Source organism: Camelus dromedarius, chromosome 12 (genome assembly GCF_036321535.1).
Source record: "Camelus dromedarius isolate mCamDro1 chromosome 12, mCamDro1.pat, whole genome shotgun sequence".
Taxonomy (NCBI): domain Eukaryota; kingdom Metazoa; phylum Chordata; class Mammalia; order Artiodactyla; family Camelidae; genus Camelus; species Camelus dromedarius.
The window spans coordinates 46,124,927-46,145,547 of NC_087447.1; the positions used below are offsets into that span (position 1 = coordinate 46,124,927).

The 20,621-nt window shown below is 46.2% G+C and overlaps 2 protein-coding genes across 4 annotated transcripts; one reads left to right on the forward strand and one right to left on the reverse strand.

The window, feature by feature from the left end:
- The first annotated feature begins 1,349 nt into the window (after positions 1-1,349).
- TRIM68 (tripartite motif containing 68) lies at positions 1,350-13,316 on the forward strand. Of its 3 annotated transcripts, XM_010990611.3 has the most exons (8): positions 1,370-1,552; positions 4,317-4,799; positions 6,390-6,485; positions 7,277-7,537; positions 7,980-8,002; positions 8,580-8,680; positions 8,835-9,016; positions 9,867-13,316. In XM_010990611.3, the coding sequence occupies exons 2-8, from the start codon at positions 4,374-4,376 to the stop codon at positions 9,963-9,965; spliced, it is 1,188 nt and encodes a 395-aa protein (XP_010988913.1). In that variant the 5' UTR covers positions 1,370-1,552; positions 4,317-4,373; the 3' UTR covers positions 9,966-13,316. The 3 variants fall into 3 exon arrangements, with proteins under 3 accessions (XP_031316053.1, XP_010988913.1, XP_010988912.1); XM_031460193.2 differs by having other exon boundaries at positions 1,350-1,434; positions 8,835-13,316; XM_010990610.3 differs by having other exon boundaries at positions 8,835-13,316.
- Positions 13,317-14,297: 981 nt separating this feature from the next.
- Positions 14,298-15,431, reverse strand: LOC105097981 (olfactory receptor 52I2). The gene has a single exon (XM_010990612.3). It carries the CDS (start codon positions 15,270-15,272, stop codon positions 14,298-14,300), a length of 975 nt encoding a protein of 324 aa, XP_010988914.1. The 5' UTR covers positions 15,273-15,431.
- Positions 15,432-20,621: the final 5,190 nt, after the last annotated feature.

Genomic DNA, 20,621 nt, shown 5'->3' on the forward strand with positions numbered 1-20,621 from the left:
TGCAGAGGTTGGTGTCCCTAACCCCACAATGTTCAAGGACCAACTGTATAACCAACTTGATTTTGAGTTCCTTAGGAGCAGAGCTCTGTGGCCCATAGTTGTAATCCCAGCACCCAGCACAAAATGCACAAAGTTAATGCTCAGTAAATGTTAAAGAGGCTTGTTTCAATTAATCCGTTTACTATTTCTTTAGGGCAGCCATTTCTCCAGATCCAGGTGAGGCACAGGGTACAGCTCAGCCCTCAGCTACCTCTTTCCTTTTTTCTTTGCTCCTGGCCCCATTTGTTTCAGAAATTTTCTGGACCTCACCCTTCAGAATTTTAGCCATGGCCTGGGCCCTGACATTGGCATGAGGATCCAAAAAATATCAGTCCCCACAGGGAAATCATTTGGAACTGGGCTTCAGTTGGAGGATTTCCTGGTTGTTTTCCATACAGGCGGGATGTGCCTTTATTTGCTTATTCAGTGTTTAGTAAACACCTAAGTACCAGAAAAAGGACATGGTGCAGGCAGTACAAAGAAAAACCCAAATCACTGCCTTTTGCAGTTTGTGTGTGTGTACATGTCTCTGTGCATTTGGGCGAGGGATGAGTACCCCTTGTTTTGGGGGGGGGGGGTGGCGGGGGGGGTGTTTTGCTTTTCAGTTTCTATAGCAGTTTCTGACCAGGAATTCCACTTCTGCTTCCAGTTCCCAGTATCTGCTTCTAACTCTAAAGGGGGTTGTGGCAATAGTGATGAGAAGTTGCCTGCTGAAGCTTTGAAGGATAGGAGCTCGCCAGGAAAACTCGGGGTTTTTTAATGAGAAACCACTATCTGCAGCCTAGAGCCAGGAGAGGTCGCTCATCTTGCAGGTAACTGCAGAGTCCACTGAATTTGAGTCCCCAGCCCTTCGCTAATTTGGGTCACAGAACCAGACATGGCTGGTCTCACACGCTGCTGAGTTTAATGTGGAAAACTGTCAAATGAGCAGCATTACGTCCGGCTCTACCACCCGGAAGGGAAAGGTTCGCCCACAAGAGCCACTAGTCATCCAGAGCGGAAGTGTGAGAAGCAAGGAGTTCCCCGGGCCTGGAGCCAGCTGGGCCTCTGCTAATGCAGGGCCTGAGCGGCCTCACCCAGGAGCCTCAATCCTTCGACCCGTCCTCAACTGACTCCTGTGCCCTTTTACAGTTTAAAAAACTCTGAGTACGGTAAGGGTCCAGAAAAACCGAACAGAGAAAACGAGCCGCCCAGCCTAGAGGTGCGTGGAGCCCGGTCCCCCGCTCCGATTGGCTAGGGACTTCCCGGTCCCTGTCTGTGACTGGTTGCTCCCACAAAGACGCCGCCGGCAGGGCGGGCCGCTCATTGGCTCTGGCCCTGTGGGCGGGGCCTCGGAGCCTGTGGATTGAGGTGGAGGAGCGGCTGGCGGCTGGGGTCTTCGTCTCCTGGCCGGCGGTAAGTGCCGCGCTGGCTGGGCTCGCCGCTTCGGATGCTGCGGACACTCGGCCGTGGGAACCGGGCGTCTCCGTTTTCAGTTTCCGCTTCGGGGCGCTAGTGCCGGCTGAGGAGGGAGGTGGGTATACAGTTGTGCCCCTTCGGAATTCAGAAGTCCTGCTGGCGGCCAAGCTTATTACTCAGCCCTCACCCGCGCGCTGCCCTCAGGCACTGCCGGGCGTCATGTGACCGGAGGTTACCACCCCCTCAGCTCCCGAACGCCGGAGGTCACCACCTTCCCTCTTCCCACTCAGGCCACTCTGGCGTCTCTTCCAGGCTCTGTCCTTTACTCCGCAACTGTCTTTCTTAGAGGGCTCTCCACTCTGCCAAATGCAGGGCAGGAGCAATTAAACGTTTAATATTTAAAGTTTTGCCGAAGTAATTTGTGTATGATAAAAATAAGGCAATTGCTACCCGACCCTAAATCCTTTTTTGCAGGGGCTACCGCTTTTCATTTTCTCATGTTTAGAGCTTTTTATGGCCCTACTAAATCTAAATAATATGCTTCCATCGCAAGTTTTATTTTTTGAGGAGGGAGCAGAGAAAGGTTTATTGCAGGGACGGGTGGCTCATGCCCAAGAAAACCCCAAACTCTTCCATAGCATTTCTTGACTCAACATTTTTGTATTTCTTTACCCCACTTCCCTACTGCCACCATCTTTCCATTTTCAATAGCAGTTTTCATTCTTTTGTTGATCTTTATAGCTTTAAACCATAGATATCAGCTTCTATTGTGTCAGCTTCAGTTGGTAGCTCCGTATTAGACGAAGGTATTGACATTTTTTCCACATCCAACCTATCAGCTGGACTTCAACATTTCCGTTATCTCTCATGTCTTCAAAAATATTTGAGGTACTGTTTTTGCCCTTAGATATGGTAGTGAACAAAGTAGACAATGCCACTCATGAAACTTGTACTCTGAAAAGTAGGACAGTAAACACATACATGTCAAATGACTTTAAGAGCAGGAAGGTGGAGAAGTCATTTCAAACTGGGAGAACAGCAGGAATCCACGTGGGGTGGAATGAGTGGACATGGGGGCTGCAGGGAAGTGTGGAAGTGTCTCTGTTTGCTTGACTGGGCTGTTTCAGGGTGAAGAGAGACCTTCCTACTGGACTGCGTGCCAGGGAAGCAGGATAGGCTCTTCAGTACGTTAGTGATTTAGCAAAACAAGGTTTTAGGGTACTGGATCCTACAGTTTGGTAGTGACAGTGGAAGGAGGAAAAACAGGAGGCAGGGAGGCCAGTGAGGAGGCAGGGCCTGCTAATGGCCTATAACGGAGAGTCCTGCAAAATCTACTGAACCGTCCCACTTCCTTCAGGCAGCCTTACTGGATTACCCTAAGCCACAATGATTTCCCTCCCCTCTTGAATTGTTATTATACCTTAAAGCTAGGGAGGTTAAGAAGTGAACTCACGGTCATGTAGGATGGGGAGACTGATTACCAAAGTGGAAAGTATTGGGGAGGGATAAATTGGGTGTTTGGGACTGACTGATACATACTGCTATTATAAAATAGATAAACAAGGACCTACTATGTAGCACAGGGAACTATATTCAATTTCTTGTAATAGGCTATAATGGAAAAGAATCTGAAAAAATACGTATTATGTATATGTATAACTGGATCGCTTTGCTGTACACCTGAAAATAACATTGTAAATCAACTGTACACTTCAATAGAAAATAAAATTTAAAAAGAAAAAGAAAGCTAAAGAGGTGAAGTACTTTGCCTGAGATAGAATTGTGGAGCCCAGGACCAAGCACCTGTAAAATGAGAACAATAGAATAATGGTTTCTGTAAAATAAATTGAGTCAGTCCATGTAAAATGCTCAGAGCAGTGCCTGACTTATAGTCTACTCAAGGAGTGCTTGGTATTATTATTAATGCATAATACGCTGTCAATTCCCTAACACGTTATAAAAACATTTTGGATTTAGAAACTATTTTCTCTGTCTAGCTGATTTATTCATTCAGCAAATATGTATGCAGCAATAACTGCATGACAGCAACCATTTAGGTGCCGAGGATACAACAGTGACTAAGACCGTCTTGGCTTTTCCCTTTACTGACTGGTAACAGACTTACAAGGTGAACACATAAAAACTGTGCCAAGAGCCTGCCGTTGATCATTCAAGTTCTGTGTCCACACTTGTGGCCCTGGCAGAAATCTCAAGCTTCTTGCGGTAGTGAATTCATAAATATGGGTTTAATTAACATCAGATGACCTTTGTTTTATCTTCCAAGTGATGTTTGTTCATGTCTACTACTAACATATCCCTGAGGAAAGTGTCTTGGCATGTTAGTGAGTATCACTGCAGAGGTTTACAGGGGGTGGAGAAGATATTGCTGGTTCCCTTATACCTTACACTGGAGTGTGCATCACGAGAAAGCAAACTGAACATAGAGGCAGTGGGCTTCCAGCATATTACCTTTTCTGCACCTTGAAGTATGTACATAGACATAGAAACATGCTAGAGAGTGAGGCTGGGGGTATTTCTGGCCTTATTTTGGGTACTGAAATACCACATGGGTAAGTTCTCTTAAACAGACCAGTGCTGGTTTGGCGAGCATGTGGAGGTAGAATAAGAATGGTCTGGTGAACAAACCCAGAGGAGAGTCAGAGGTGACCAGGTGAATGAAAACAGACCTCCCAGCATCCCAACGCTCGGACATCCCAAGATGTCCCTTCTGTGGTGTGAGTAGCATGACCCAGTCAGAACTTCAGTTGGGAAGGCCAGTGCTTATTATTAAACAAGGTCAATAAAGGGTCCAAATGAGGAAGTTATTTTTTTCAGTCACTAAGTATTCCTTGAATAGCTCCCTTTTCTCCTCTTCTCAGCGTTCACTGCCTCCACCTGGTTTTATTCACATTCTAAGGAGAGTGTGGTGGGGAGCCATGGATCCCGCAGCACTGGTGGAAGCCGTTGTGGAAGAAGTGGCCTGTCCCATCTGCATGACCTTCCTGAAGGAGCCCGTGAGCATTGACTGTGGCCACAGCTTCTGCCACGGCTGTCTCTCTGGGCTCTGGGAGGTCCCAGGAGAATCCCAGAACTGGGGTTACTCGTGTCCCCTCTGCCGGGCTCCCGTCCAGCCAAGGAACCTGCGGCCTAATTGGCAGCTGGCCAATGTTGTAGAAAAAGTCCGTCGGCTAGGGCTGCATCCAGGGATGGGGCTGAAGGGCGACATGTGTGAACCCCATGGGGAGCACCTGAGGATGTTCTGCAAAGAAGATGGCCTGATCCTGTGCGAAGCCTGCAGCCGGTCCCCTGAGCATGAGGCCCACAGTGTCATGCCCATGGAGGATGTCGCCTGGGATTACAAGGTGGGAAATGGAGGCCAGCCCCGCTGGACTCTTCCCCTGCCCCTCACTTGGCTATGTCTAGATCAAGAATTTGACTGGAGCCCCAGAGACAAAATGAGAACTAACTCCCTTGGCTTCTCACATCCCCAGCTCTGGGGGCCTGCCTGATAACAGTGAGCCACACCTCTCCTTGCATGAATGACCTCCTTTGACTTCCTTCCCTCCCATTTCCACACCTCACCCCCAGTCCCAGCATGCCTTAATGCCTAACCCAAACTTGCTTTCTGTACTGAGAATTTGTGGGAGAGCAGTTTGGTTTAGCTGGGGTTCTGGGTGCCCTGGATGAGGTCATCAAAGTGGTGCATGTCAGAACCTGCAGACTCCTAGCAGTGCCACAGCTAATCACTCGACATCAGGTGAGTCATTTTAAACTCATTTTATAGACAAAAGTAGGGCTTAGAAATGTGAGATCACAATTATTGGCTTTAGAGCTAGAAGGAACTGTGGCTGAGTCGTTTAGGATTGAGTGATAGTGTCCAATCTAATGTTGTAGGGTCCTTTCTGACTTTAGGTTAAGTTAGTCAAAGGAAGATCGAAGGCTAGGACTCGGGTCTTCCTGCTCTTTGGCAGGTGTTCTTTCTCCTCTCCCTAGCTTTTATTTATTGGAAGAGGTGGTGAGGAGCCATCTCTGACACCTGCTGCTCCTTTTTTCGAGGTACCCTCAGCAACTTCTAACTTGTTCTTTCCTCCAGTGTCCATGCTGAGTGTCTTTATCTGAATCATCCCAATAATTCTGTGATCCATTGATCCAGTACTGGTCTTAATTTTCTCTCTTGAAGTTGAGATTAGGAGGAAATTAGCTGTTTTCCTATGTGAGAAGAATTTCTGAAATACTAAAATTATTTACTTACTCATTTTATTTTGGGATTATTAGAATATGGAGGCAGTACAGCATAGGCCTAAGAGTTAAAGAGCTGGGTTAAGTCACAGCCCGGCCATTTACTAGCTGAGTGACTTTGGATAGGTCAGTTTTCTTGATGAATCTTTGATAAAATGGTTATTGTTATGAGAATACTTTATGCTTTCCAGTAGTAATCTTCTGCGTTAGTATCTAGGATGGTGCTTCTCACCTTTAATGTGCATATGGGCCACCTGAGGGTCTTGCTAAAATTCAGATTCTGATTCAGGAGGTCTGGGGTGAGGCCCGAGAGTCTGCTTTTCTAACAAGCCCCCAGGTGATGCTGATACTGCTGACCCACGTGGATCACGCTTTGAATAACAAGGTTTTAGGAGGTCATAGGATAACAAGGCAGATAAGGATAAAAAGAGGCTTGGATAGGAAAGTCCAAGGTAGTTTTCTGGCAGGGTTGGAAACAGAGCTTTTCTTCTACTTTACAAACAGTCAGAGGCTGTGGGAGTTGAACTGATTCTCAGGTGAAGAGACCTTGGATGTTATCTGGACAGGAATCCGCTCCCTCTGTGACATTCCCATTTCTTCCATCGTTCATCCTGGCTCATTGCCTGAGGGATTCTTGTTTTCCCATCACCTACCAATGCTTGGAAGCCTGGCTCTCCATCCAGGTGGCCTCATGAGGTTTTTATCTCTTTCAGTGGAAACTGCATGAGGCTCTGGAACATCTGAGGAAGGAGCAAGAAGAGGCCTGGAAGCTGGAAGTCAGTGAGAGGAAGCGGACTGCCAACTGGAAGGCAGGTTGCCACCTGGGAGAAGGAGTCTCTGTGGTCCTTTGTTGTCTTGGAGGTGGCCCAGGATGGCTTCCTCACCTCTGAGAGGCAGTGTGGGGCCTGAGGTCAGAGAGCCTGGGGTCCTCGCGCCAGCTTTCTCTACCAGATGTGCTGCCTTACGCAGGCCCTGGAGCCACTTAGTTCAGCTTCTTGACCGTGACGTGGGGACAACTCTGGGCTTACGTCCTCACGCATGAGAAAGGAGAAGTGCACACCTCGTGTATGCTCTAGCTCACAGTGGTGTTACTAAAGTATTGGAAAAATCATCCGGGAAATAAACTCAAGGCCCATAACTATCAAACTGTCAGAACTTTTGACCAATCGAAGATAACACTAAACCAGTCTAAAACATGTTGGGCTGATATAATACTAGGAAGAGGCAAAAGCATCTAACAGTCTAGTTGTTAAACTGTTTTACAAGCTTAAAGTATAACGCTTCTTGTCAGTGTTCTGAAAATAGAATATATTGTTTGAAAATGGAAGATAGTCTAGAGCATAGAGTAAGTACCAAGCTAATATCCTGGGCCCTGCTGCGGTCAGTAAGAGCTAGTAGTAGGGACCCAGAAGCCTGTACTGAAGCTGTGGGAGCAGGAAGGTAAGGAAATAGTATCTTTTGTGTTTGCCCGTGCAGTACCTGGCCCACAGTGGGCAGCACAACATTCAGAGTGTGTGTATATGCACGTGCCACTGTCCTCGCTCCTGGGGGGCCCTTGCACGAACAGTATCTGTGCCAATTTCTGATCTTGGTTCTGTAGGTACAGGTGGAAACCCGAAAGCAGAGTATCATGTGGGAGTTTGAGAAATATCAGCGGTTACTAAAGAAAAAACAGCCACCAGGACGGCGGCTGGAGGTGGAGGCGGCTGCAGCTCTGGCCAGCCTAGAGCAGGAGGAAGGGGAGACCATGCAGAAACTGGAGTCGAATCACAATGCGCTCATCCGGCAGAGCCGGGTCCTGTGGAAGATGATCACGGAGCTGGAGGAGAGGTCCCAGAGGCCTGTCCGCTGGATGCTGCAGGTGAGGAGAGGTTTTCCCAGGAACACTGAGCCAGAGCTGAAGATGGCCCGGGACTCTAGAGAGAGGATCAGCACTTTGCCCGCCAGACATAGCCCCCACACCCACTGTAATGCCAGCTGTTCCGCTACCCCTGGTTGGGTGCGTGGCCTGGCCCATTGCAGTTGTGGCCTCGTGGATGGGGCAGTGTTTAGGCAGCTCTGGCATCATACCAGTCCCTCCCCTCTGGCCAGAGAGTGAGATGGAGCCTGAAGTTGGCCAGTCCAGCTAGAGCTCAGCCTGCCCTGCACCCCTCTCTAGGCTTCTCCCCCTCTACCTCTGCATGCCTTCTCTCCAGCCTGGCTCTCTGCCTGCCTTTCCCTTAGAGAAACCCCCTCCCAGAGCTCTGTGTCTCCCTCTGAGGAACAAGCATACTCATGTGCTGCATTTCTTTTTCTCTTTCTAGGGTATTCAGGAAGTCTTAACCAGGTATGTTCCCATCTTTGGAGCCCCTAGACAGCCCTCTAAGGGATAGTGGGGCCTGGCCGGAGCCAGAAGTGGGGAAGGAACATAGACTAAGTACCTATAGAAAAGTGAGTGCTGGTCCACAGTCTTCTCCCTCTTCCATTGTATTGGCTAAGGAAGCTTTGAACATCTTTCTCTTTTCTTCTGTGTACTTGGCCAGATTCATTTCAGGCATTACCAATAAGAATTTCAGGTAAAGTTGTAAAATGTATGGCTTCAAGTAGATGGCCCAAGAAGGGAAAAGACTGCGGATGTAGCTTCTAAGTCTGTGTATCAGCTGTTCTCCTCCGTGGTACACCTCTTCCTCTCCCAGAGTCAAATTCACATCCCATCCTCCCCGTGGCCTAGGGATGTGAATGTTCTCTGTGTCACAAATCGTCCAGCTCAATCAAATAATCCTCATGTCTCTGCTTTGCCTGGTGTTGCTGGGGAGGGCAACTCACTGACTGTGGCCCTGGCCAAAACCCTCCTCCCTGTGCTAAGGGAAGGCCCATGTGCAGAGCCAGGACTTATGGCCCCAAGGCCTCCCCCTCTCTATCAGGAGCAAGTCTTGGAGCCTGCAGCGACCAGAGCCGGTCTCACTGGAGCTGAAGACGGACTGCCGCGTGCTGGGGCTAAGAGAGATCCTGAAGACATATGCAGGTAAAGAGTGCTGGGCGGGACTGTGATGAGCAGTGGGGGGACCCCTCCTGAAGGACCAAAATGGTTCCATACCTCTGAGTGCCCTGCCCAGCAGAGACCTCACCCAGGCCCCCTGGTTCTGGGCCAGGGGACCAACCACAGTCTTTTTCCTTAGCGGACGTGCGCCTGGATCCAGACACTGCCTATTCTCGCCTCATCGTGTCTGAGGACCGAAAATGCGTGCGCTACGGAGACACCAAGCAGAAACTGCCCGACAATCCTGAGAGGTTTTACCGCTACAATATCGTCCTGGGCAGTCAGTGCATCTCCTCGGGCCGACACTACTGGGAGGTGGAGGTGGGAGACAGGTCCGAATGGGGCCTGGGTGTGTGTAAGGAAAATGTAGACCGGAAGGAGGTGGTCTATCTGTCCCCCCACTATGGCTTCTGGGTGATTAGGCTGAGGAAGGGCACTGAGTACCGGGCAGGCACCGATGAGTACCCGCTCCTGTCCCTGCCCGTCCCGCCCCGCCGGGTGGGAGTCTTCCTGGACTACGAGGCCCACGATATCTCCTTCTACAATGTGACTGACAACGGCTCTCACATTTTCACCTTCCCCCACTATCCCTTCCCTGGGCGCCTCCTGCCCTATTTCAGTCCTTGCTATAGCATCGGAGCCAACAACACCGCTCCTCTGGCCATCTGCTCCCTGGATGGGGAGGACTAAGAGCCCCCTATCCTAGCCAGGGGCCTTGGAATTGTGCCTGGCCCACAGGGGGCTTGGAGGGCCCTGCCCCTGACAAGGGTCCTCTTGAACTGAGCCGAGCCTGGAATCCAGGGATTCCTCTGCCTGACCCAGTGCTCTGCTGCTCCTGGGGCAAAGTCTCCCACCAAACCACTCGTGTGAAAAAGCCAAGACTCAGCAAAACAGCATCACACCCCTGAGGTGCTTATGGTGAGGATCAGGGCGGTTCTTTCTGCCGCTCCTGCCCCTCCTCCCCATCCCCGTCAGTGCCATAATTCAGTCATGAGGACGATGAAGTGGATCCAGTCTTCAGGAAACCTGTTGGATAGGGTTTACCAACGAGCCAAACACATAATGTCCGTATCCAGAGCTGGCTGCTATGCGGGTACCAGCAGGAGGATGCCTCAGTGAGGTCTGATGCCTTTGAGCCCCCACATCTGACCCCAGCTTTCTGTCCTCCCAGCTAGAGAACGGCGTCACCCATTGCCCAGACCACCCCAGTGGCCGTCCCCTCTCTGAGCAGCGGCTGGGCAAGTCACCCTCAGACTCTAAGGAGACCTGACCTGGTCATGCCCTTTTCTCTAAATGTCAGGACCAGAAAACCTGTGAGCCTTGTTTCCATTTTCACTTCATGGATGGATAAACTGAATGGCCTTAGTGCAGCCTGATACGTCTCACAAAGCCGTGGGAAGAAGAGTGTAAGGATTATACATATTCAAATGAAGCAAAATTGACAAACTCGCTTCTCAGGTCACATGTCTGCGTATTATTCATTACATTCAGGTCTGGATCACTCCTGCGTTTGAAACATTTAAAGTGTCCTCAATGGGAGAATGGGTATAGTAACTGTATACTCGCCTACCTCGTGGGATCGTGGTGAAGATCTCAGGTCCATGCCATGCTTTTGTTCCTTGCTCAGGGACAGGGAAGGCAGGCTGGGGATTTTTGCCTAGGTGACCTTCCCATCTTGCCTTGTTCCAGCATCTTTGCAGCACTGCCTTAGTTTCTTAGGGCCTCTCCTGACAGTCTGGAGCCCTTGAGACAGAGATGCCCATGCCCTGGCAAACTCCAGGCCACAGTGATGTATTGTGCATCTATTATATGTGTTTTGTTTTTGAGCAGCGACTGTGACAATGAAAATGATAACAAGAAAAGTGTAAAACAAACGCACGGAAAGGAAGGCTCACCCACGAGCTCTTTGGGCTAATGTTTGGGTCTTTGTATGTCACCAAGGGAATCCTCCTGGTTCTGGTAACTACATAATATTCTACCTTTCTCTTCTCTAAATCTGTGACAGAAGGAGGAAAGCAGCAGGGAAGTGTAGGGAGAAAGATTAGGACCCAGCACAAAAAGCCATATATTATAAGGAAAAGGAATTAAGACTATGTCTGGACCCTTTAGAGTGACTGTTGTGTGTGGTAGAAATAATTCATTGCAAGTCTTAAGAGTATGATGTGGGAATGATTGCGTTGGAAACAAACTGTAAGGCAAGCATATGAGAAGTATTGGTTTTGCCTATAGTGAGGGGCTACAATGTACACTTCACATACTGTCACCGTGATTCTCCGATGTAGTTTCAGCTTGAAGGTAGTGACTGGTGAGTTAGGATTGGGCAGCAAAGTAGATACAGGCAGAAGGGAAATAATTCCTGTAACAAAGAATAGCAAAAATTGTCTTTCTACCTTAATTGTGTTGGTTGTTCACAAATGAAGGAGGTGAAAACAGGCCAAAATGGAGAAATAAACTCCTGCCCACCAGGCTTCCAAGTTGCTCTTTGAACATTAGCCGTAGAAGAGGAATGAACTGGTAAGTCACAGACCTGGTCTTGGCAAAGGGTTGAGCTGACCTACGTTAGAGGGACCGTATGTCTTTGTGTGGTGGGAACTCCCTGGGGAAGTGTGTATAGACTTGAGAAATTAGGGCATGCTTCCAGTTATATCCATGGACACTTACCAGAGGGGCTAGGGGCCGAATCAGTGTTGTTCTTGTACTTTGGTTATTTATTAGGACAAATCTTGGAAGATTCCTAGAAAAAGGATTATTAGGTGATAAATTCATTCTAACCTAGAATGAATTAAGGAATGGAATGGCTTCATTTGTAATATGCTCTTTGGGTTGCTTTCTTGTTTGTTTTATTTTGTTTTTACATTTATAAGCTGATTTGGGTGCTATGATTACTTGTTAGAAGAATTAAAAGGTTAAACACATTATATGTTATCATAATGCCTGATCTTTAAGACCAGGCAAGAAGAGCTTAAGGTCTTAAGTGTATGAAAAACCCCTTTCTCTAAGGGGGTTGCTTAGAATTCCCTTCTAAGAACTCTGTGAAAGCAAGGGCCTCATTTGTCTGGTTCACCATTGTAACCCCAGTCTAGCATATTGTGTGTGTGTGTTTGTGTGTGTATGTGAAAAGTTAAGTGAAGGAACTTTCATCCGTATGCCTAGAATCAAAACAAAAATCAGATCCTCTTGCTTCGTAGGGGCATGAAAGACTGGATGCTACTTAATTTTAACCCTATTCAAAAACTGATTTGATAGATAATTACAAAAGTGGTCTGGAAAGGGAAGAGGCAGGTAACCGAGTGGAAGGGAGAATGCCCTGGAGGCAGGTGGAGGATAGAATTCTCTGGAGTGCCTAGGGTTGTAGCTCCAGCTGGGTGTGATGAGGGAAGGATGAGCTTTGCCCGTCCTTGTTTTACTGGTGGACAAACCGAGGGGTGCAATGCCTGAGCCTTGAGGGGAAAGGCCCTTCAAAGGGTAAAATGCTTGCATTCTGCAGAAGGTGGAGACAGAGGGCAAATTCTTGGGTTCACTACTCCCCAAGGAAATCCAGCCTTCCTTATTTTCAAGCAGAACTGGTTGTAATCTGAGCATCTCCTGTGGGTCCCAGGCTCTAGTCAAACGAGCACACAGTGCTTCATGTGATAGGGCAGGGTTCGTATCTGAATGTGTCGGGACAAGTCCAGGGTTTTCTTTTTGGGATAGCCATGAAAGGGAACCAGTCCACTTTGGGAAGTATGTAGTTCGATATGTGAGTATCAACGGTGGGTCCCAGCTAGTTTCATTGAATACCATTGTGAATGAAACAGCTGGCAGGATGGCCTTCTGATGGAAATGCTGGGACGAAATCTCTTTTGGGTGCAGGCTGGACTATCCCTTTGTCACTTTCCATCAGATTCTTTAAGGTGTCTAATATTCTTTGACTTAATGAACACAGCCAATTCATTGGGTTGCTCGTGGAGAAAGAATAGCGTGACTTGTCAAAATGGAAATCTTATCAAATAGACTTAACCATCTCGTGATCTTGATTTGGTTTTGTGTTGTGGGGTTGTAAGGGGAGGAGAATTTCTTTTTACTACTCTAGGAACTCATTGCATCATTATCTGATTGTTAGAGGCTGATTCCTACTTCTCTGATATTCAGAAGTAGAATACATTCAAGGTAGGTAAATAATATCAAGATTAGCAAAAAGTATAGATGCTAAGTCGTTGAGCAGCAGCTCTCTTTGGAACAGTTACTACATGAATACTGACATACACAGGACTATAGTTTTGGTGGTGCCTAGGACTACCCTCTTAAAATTATGGAATTAGGAATTTATTGGGTATATTTTTAAAGTATATACAGTAAATCAGATGTTGCATTATGTACTTTTATTCATTATTGTATTTAATCTTTAATACCTTCTACAAATTAGCATGTTTTCCCCATCAGTAGAAAGGAGATATTAAGACTTAGAAACAGTAGCTTGCTATCAACACTTAGTAGATTGTCTTTTATTAAGATTTTCAAATGTATCAGAGTCAAATACATGTTATCTCTTACTATGAAATCTTTTTCTTTTAATGTATACTGAATAGTCCGTGTAAGACTTTCTGAAAGGGGAAAATAAAAACAGAAACCATTGAAATAACTGATGACTTGGAGAAGAGCAGTGATATTTCAGCTTCAGGATTGTTATTGTTCTCTCTTAACCTTTTCATCCCAGGGCATACTTCCTTAGAGGTGTCCAAAAGAAGAAATACCTGTGTTATATTTGATCTGTTTCGTATCTTGTAGTAAAATTGCACAAGCAGGACTAAGAAGCAAAGAGAAAGATGTTCAAAACCAAACTCACATTGCCTTTGCTTCTGTTGCTTAGAAACAGAAAGCTGGTTATTAGTATACTGACTCCAGCCAGCTTAGCAATAGTGGGTCTATTAAAAGGATGTAGAGATGTTTCTTATAGAACAGAATGGATGTACCTAGGTGTTCAAAATGAATTGGAACGGGCGAACCAGAGACTCAGTTTCTTCATCCCATTTTGCTAATCTGCTTCTCTTGTTGTAGAACAGATTTCTCTTTCCAAATTGATGTGTGGGAAAATGGCCACCATCCGTGATCCCAAGTTCATATCTCCTCAGGTAAACTGGAATCCACTTTGACTGGAGGACTCTGGTCCAGGTATGAGCACATGACCCAAGTTGAGTGGATTCATCAGTGGGCCAGAAGGCAGGGTCATAGATTAATAGTTACTTCCGTGTAATCACATAAGGAGATGAACAGTTGTGAGAAAAATCAGATGTGGGGGAACCAAAGAGTTGGTTGCTTCTGCAGAAGGACTGGTAGGATACTAAGTTGGAAATGTAGGTCAGAATCTAAGGAAAGAACAACCCCAAATCTATACTCTCTCTGCCCAAACTTCAGATACTAGTTGATTGAAATCATCGAAGGTGTTGTCAGAAAATTAATCATTTCATTCACATCCTTGTTAGAAATTGAAAAGTTAGGCAAAGAGACCCCTTATGGCTTCATCTTAGAACTTCCGTGGCACCACGTAAACCAATAGTTCCACAGATCTGTAAGGTATCTTTGAAGTTAGCTGAAATGCTTAAGGTTTGAACATACTTTGTATTCACGAACCCCGGCTGAAGTGGTCAAAGAGGCAGTGCATCAGCAAGCTCCTTGTTCGCTTTCGTATCTGTTCGGTTCTCAGGCCATAGATGATGGGGTTTAAGGTGGGTGGGATGATCACGTACAAGTCAGCTAACAGCACTTGGGTGTGCAAAGGCACTATGTCCTTCCCTAGCCAGGCCACATAGATGGATGCCATCCCGGGTAGGTAGTACAGAGCCATAACTGCCACATGGGAGCCACATGTGCTTAATGCTTTCAACTGTGCATTCTTTGAGGAGAGACCAAATACTGCCTGGAGAATCAGATTATAGGAGGCAGTAATAAAGAACACATCAGAACCCACCATAATAGAGGACCCAGTCAGGCTGTAGAGACTACTGGGCATGGGATCAGCACATGCCAGCTTGGCCACAGCTATATGCTCGCAGTAGGAATGGAGAACAACACTAGAGCCACAGAAAGGTAGATGACTCACCATCCAACTCAGTGGAGTCATAAATATGATAGCTCTGATGGTGATGGTCACACTCATTCCCAGCATCACTTGAGGTGTGAGAATCCTCTTGTAGTGTAGGGGCTTACAGATGGCTACATAGCGGTCAAAAGCCATGGCTAACAGCAGCCCCGACTCCACAGCTGTGGCTGCATGGACAAAATACATCTGAGTGAAACAAGCATTAAAAGTGATGGAGCTGTCTCCTGAGGAGAAGATGCTCACCATCTTGGGCACTACAGAGGAGGCCATAACAATGTCCACGGCAGCCAGAACACACAGGAAGCAGTACATGGGCTCCTGTAGAGTGGAATCCACCCAGATTACGGTCGCTATGAGGGTGTTTCCTAACAGGGTTATGGTATACATGACACTCAGTGAGATGGCCAGCCATAGATGTGAAGACTGCAAACCTGGGATGCCCACCAAGAAAAAGGTGCCAGGGGTTTCCATTGTATGGTTGTAGGGTGGCCCCAGCATCACAGATGAGACTGCTTTCCTGTTAATGTATAAAGTGATGTTAAGGATGCAATCCTGTAAGACTTATTTCCAGCTATGGTGTTAGGAAGTCTAATGATAGTCTCAACTCAGTGGGCCCAGAGTTAGAAAGCTGACATCTGGGCAAAGGTATCCTGCCTCTCCTCCCATCCTCCTCAATATTCTTTGCCTTACTAATTTCTGTTCGTTGTTCAGAGATCATCTCGTGAGCTGCCTCCTTTGGGCAGTCTTCTCTACCTCCTCCCCCAACCCATGCTGAAACTGAATTAGGTACCTTCAGAGCTTTTATGGACTCTTGTCCGTGCTGATCTCTGAGGGACCTAACTTGACAATCCTAGTACTCTACCTGTGACTTTATTGTGCTCACTTGTGTGTCTTGTTCATGGCCTTATACCTTATACCAGCCTTATAGCTGTGGTGCACAGGTCCATGGAAAGAAGGCATATGTATTCATTATAGCAAACAGTTGAATGAATGAATGAATGTGAAATCAGAGGAAAGAGTTTTCCTTTTATCTTTGTTCAATTCCAAACAATATTTAATAATTGTTGAATGAAACAGTGAACTTCCTGAGATTGAATGTGTCACACTTTGCATCTCCTTCCTCAAACTCTCACTGCCCTAATGCTGTATCTCTCAAGGCCCTAGGCTAGTGAGTCACCACACCAATTGTATGACTAGTTGACTTTACAATAGTCATATAAAGCCCAGGAACTATTTCCTAGGTGTCCAGGCAGTTTTAAATGAAGAGGGCTTATTTGCCAAGGCTCAAGACTAACCTGCCCTTAACTATCACCTCCTGTCTTTCCCCTTAGTAAGGGACTTTCAGGCTAAGAACTCTTCATATCTTTGGACACTGTCTTTACTTCACCCTTTTTGATTTTTCATCAGGCCTGGCTTCTCCCTGAAATATTGGGTAGATCAGATTGACAGAGTACTAGCCTCAGAATCCCATCAGCTGCAGTAGCATTTTCTTTGTTATCCAAGCACTAGACAAACATTTACCTGGTTCTCAATTCTAACCAGGTGGCATGCATTTGCCTCTTCCATTTACCCCTGGAGAGCCAACCACTCACTGGCTGATTCCACTCACTCACTGATTCCACACCCAGGTACCAACAGCAGCCTTGATGAGAGTCCCCAGAATGCCAGATTTCTGGGATGATTGCAAACTATGATCTTTATTGAAACAGACAAACCAACAACAACAAAAAATCCCTAGACATAAGAAATGCCTTATAATGGAACAGAGTGAATAAAGTAATGAGCTCTGTTTCACGGTCAGAGGCTTGCTGTTCCACTGGGTGAAACATCAGTGACAGATCTAGAGAGGATAAGGGGAAGCTTTTTGAAGTAGAATGGTAGTAAAGAGTGGAATTATTTCATTCAGGATATCCTTAAGACTGCTGTGTGTTTCCTGGATGCAGCAAACTTCAGGTTGAGCATTATTCCTTAAAAAGCCAAAGAAGAGCCTGAGGACCCAGAATGCCTCCCCTACCCCCTCACCTCTGATCCAGGATCTCCCTCCCACGTCACTGCCCTGCACAAATCCACATTTCTTCCGAGAGCAGTCTCAGCTGCTGCCTGCCCGTCCTCCTCTATCTAGCCTTGGCAACTTGAAGCTAGTCATACGTTTCATTCCCTCGAGGCTTTTCCCTCATTCCTTTTCTTCTTGATTACCAGTGCTAAAGGTTTATGTATCTTATTAGTCCTTTCAAACAACAGGACATTTAGTTAGGTTGGTCTTTTTTTTTTTTTAATCTTCAGTCTACTGCTGCTGAAAATGTTCTTGCTAAGATCAACAATGCTCTCCATCAGTGACATGCTGCCAATGCAGTGTTTTCATTCTTTATTTTACCTGACCTACCTAAAATATTTAACAGTATTGCCTGCTCCATGCTCATTTTTGGGTTAATTTTTGATTGAAGTATAACATACATACTGTAAAATGCACAAATCTCAGGTGTATAGTTGATAAAATTTTATAAAGTGAGCACATGAACACACCCACGTGGCCACTACCCAGGTCAAGATACAGACATAGTTGGCTCCTGGTCGTTGAGGTGCACTGTTCTTCACAAAGGTCTGGCCAAGCTCTCCTAAGACATTTCCAGCCCAGAACCTGCCTCTGCCTTCAACCCTGTGGAGACATTCACATGTAGACCTGGAGAGCCGATCACTAAAGAAAAGCTTAGACAAGTCACTTCAATAAATAAACTATAGGATATGTAAGGATCCTTTATTCCTATTTAAAGGATGAGAAATATGCAATTCAAATTAAAATTGTCTTAAAGGTAAAAGCAGTGATGCACAGTTCATTTGAATGGAGACTTTGTGTTTATGATAACCCAATGCCTCCTCTCTACAACCAAAACCACATGCTCCTAATCAGCCCTGCTGCTCAGTTTCTACTCTCTCAACTTCCCCTGATCCCTGAAAACTGTCTCCATCATCCCAAGATTAGATTTAGCCCTCCTCTCTCAGCTTTGAACCAAAGTAGTCATGTGTTCCCTGTTCCTTTTCTCTCCGCAATTGCCCCATCATTTCCAGAAGGTAATTTTGGTATCAGCAGTAACCCACCAGACCTGGCCAGCCCTTTGGAGGGGTTGAGGGTTTTTATCCTCCTTTCTAGGGTGACTGCATCAGCCCAGCACCCAGCCCCCAGGTCAGTTACCCACATCCCTGGAGTCTTCTCTATTTGGCTTCCTCTGGTAGTCCACATTTCTTTCATGCAAAAGGATTTATACAGGACCCTTCAGGAGGAGCGGGGAGAGCGACGCTAGATCAAAGACAACATGGAGTCATGGTAAGGAGTATTGTCACTTCAAAGACCTCCCATTGGGAGCCCTCTTCCCCCTTTAGACTATCATCTTGCTTCTTCCCTGGACACCCCGGCTTCCCTTGGCCTCTGTCCAGCAGCCAAACAGTGTAACTCCTCCAGAGACTGATTTTTCTCTGTGCTCTGACCCCAGGGAGCTTTCCAGATTACAGGAAGAGGGAGATGCTTAGTGGATGATGAGCCTTTGTTTCTTCATGTCCTCAGATGATACATAAGAGAATATAGTGTACATTCTGAAAAGAAAACAAAAGGCCCAAAATTAGATTTTTGGAAGCCTGATAGGTGCCAAGCACCCTGCTGAACACTTTTCAGAGATGACCTTTCAATTTTTACAACCCCCTGAACTAAGCTGCCATTATTACAGCTACATTTTTATAGATTAAATTGAGGTGCATAGAAAGTCACAAAGCTAGTAAGCCAGAGAGCCAGGATTCCAATTTTAGCAATCATAATACATTTTTCTCAGTTGAAGGACTCTGCACTGATATCATACTTAATCTCTCAAAGTCCACTTCACCTTCCGCTTCCTCCATTCTGTCTGGGGACTCGTGTTCAGCTTCATTGGTTAGGTACTTTGCCTAGCATGGTGTTATGAAGTCCTTTTTGAACAGAGAAGGGAATAGAGCATTAGGGAGACTAAGGAAAGCTTTCAAACTGAGGGGAGGTCATGAACCTTAGCACAAAGATCTGACAAGACAAAATGTTCTCCAAACAGAAGAAGGTAGAATGCAGGGTACTTGAAAGAAAATGCAAATAAATGAGGCTAGGGGGTGTGCGGGCCATATTTTAGAGGTCCTGACTTCTCTCTGGGCATCACCATGGGGCAGGAATAAAGCTGAGATAAAGAAGCCAACGGTAAGATAGCAAGTTTTTTTTTTTATGGCAAAAGATAGAGATATATGGAAATATGAAAAATCAGGAGATGATGTTGCATGCCCCCAGTTCCCTGAGTCCTCAGCAGAGATATAGTTATTAGTGATGTGAATGGGGGAGAGTCATTCTGTTGCCTTTTGGAGGGGCATGGGGTTGCTTCTCGCCTTCCTCCACCAGCACATTTCTAATGACCAGGGGGTAGTTGAGGTTCAACTTACTAGGCTTAGCATCCATTAGAAGGTGCAGTCTTCAAGCCTGCGAAAGAACTAGTCCCTCAAACTGCTGCACTGTGCTCATCCCCAAGGTACAAGAGGAGGCATTCAGAAAGAGACCAAAGATCTATCCTTGGGAAAGTGCCATCCAAGTGTATTAACTGGCTATTTACATTACTTGATGCAGAACATCGGTTCCCAAAACCCCTGCCCCAAATATCACTGAGATCTCTCAGGAGGTGCCTGCAGTAGGTACCTGATATTCATGCCCATTTTTAATCCCCTCCTCTTGAGGTTGGGCTCAACCTAGTGACTCACTTCTAATGAGTAGAAAGCTGCAAAAGTGATGGGATTTCATTTTGGAGATTAAGTGACCAGCAGACAGTGCCTTCCATCTTGCTCACTCTTTTGCTGTCTTTGTCACTCTTTCTGAGGTCCTCAGGTAAGCCAGCTGCCATGTTATAAGCTGCCCTATGGAGAGATCCACATGGCAAGGAAATTATGAGCCTGGAATTGGATCTTCTGAGGCTTGCCACCAGCCCTGTGTGTGAGCTTGGAAGCAAATGCTCTTCCAAGTGAACTTTCAGATGACTGCAGTCCTGGCCAGCACCTCATTGCAACCTGTAAGACATCCTGAGCCAAAGGCACCCAGTAGAGCCACACCCAGATTCTTGACCACCCCCATCAGAAACTGATGTAATAAATGTTGTTGTCTAAATTGCTAAATTTGAGCTAATCTGTTGCACAGGAAAGATAACTAGTCAAGTCACTGACCACATTATCTATAGTTTCACTTTTATTACAAGAGAAGAGAGTTAATGCAACCACCACTGGCCATTTTTCCTGTTGGGGGAAGTTACTTGATCATGACCATCCTGGACCTCTGGGTCCCAAAACTTCATGGTGATTGATGTGTGGGGAAGATGACCCTTTCTTGCTGCTAATGATCTGATATTGCTATTCCACTAAAAACTGAGAGGCAGACATCAAGGCAGTGTTGCTTGTGACATGGTATGTCAGGATTTATTTAAAAACCTCTGTGCATGGGATCCACATACATATCCAGAGGGATGGAGAGGGGACAGATGCAATTAACAGCCTTCAGGTTGTCCAAACTAAATAACCTCTCATTCAACATACCTGCCTTCTATTCCTATTAGGAGATATTGTCTAGATGATCTTCACTGGCATTCTGCAGGCACAAGCAGAATACTTTTGGAACATCTGACTGTTCAAATCCTTGACTGAGGATCTGCTTCTGAGAAAACACAATCTAAGGCAGTGGCATTCTTGCCTTATTCCTGATCTTCATGGTAATGCTTTACTGTTTCTCCCTTAAGTAAGATGCTGGCTTTAGGAATTAAGTACACATATCACTTATAATCAGTTCTTATTTGAATGCTTTAT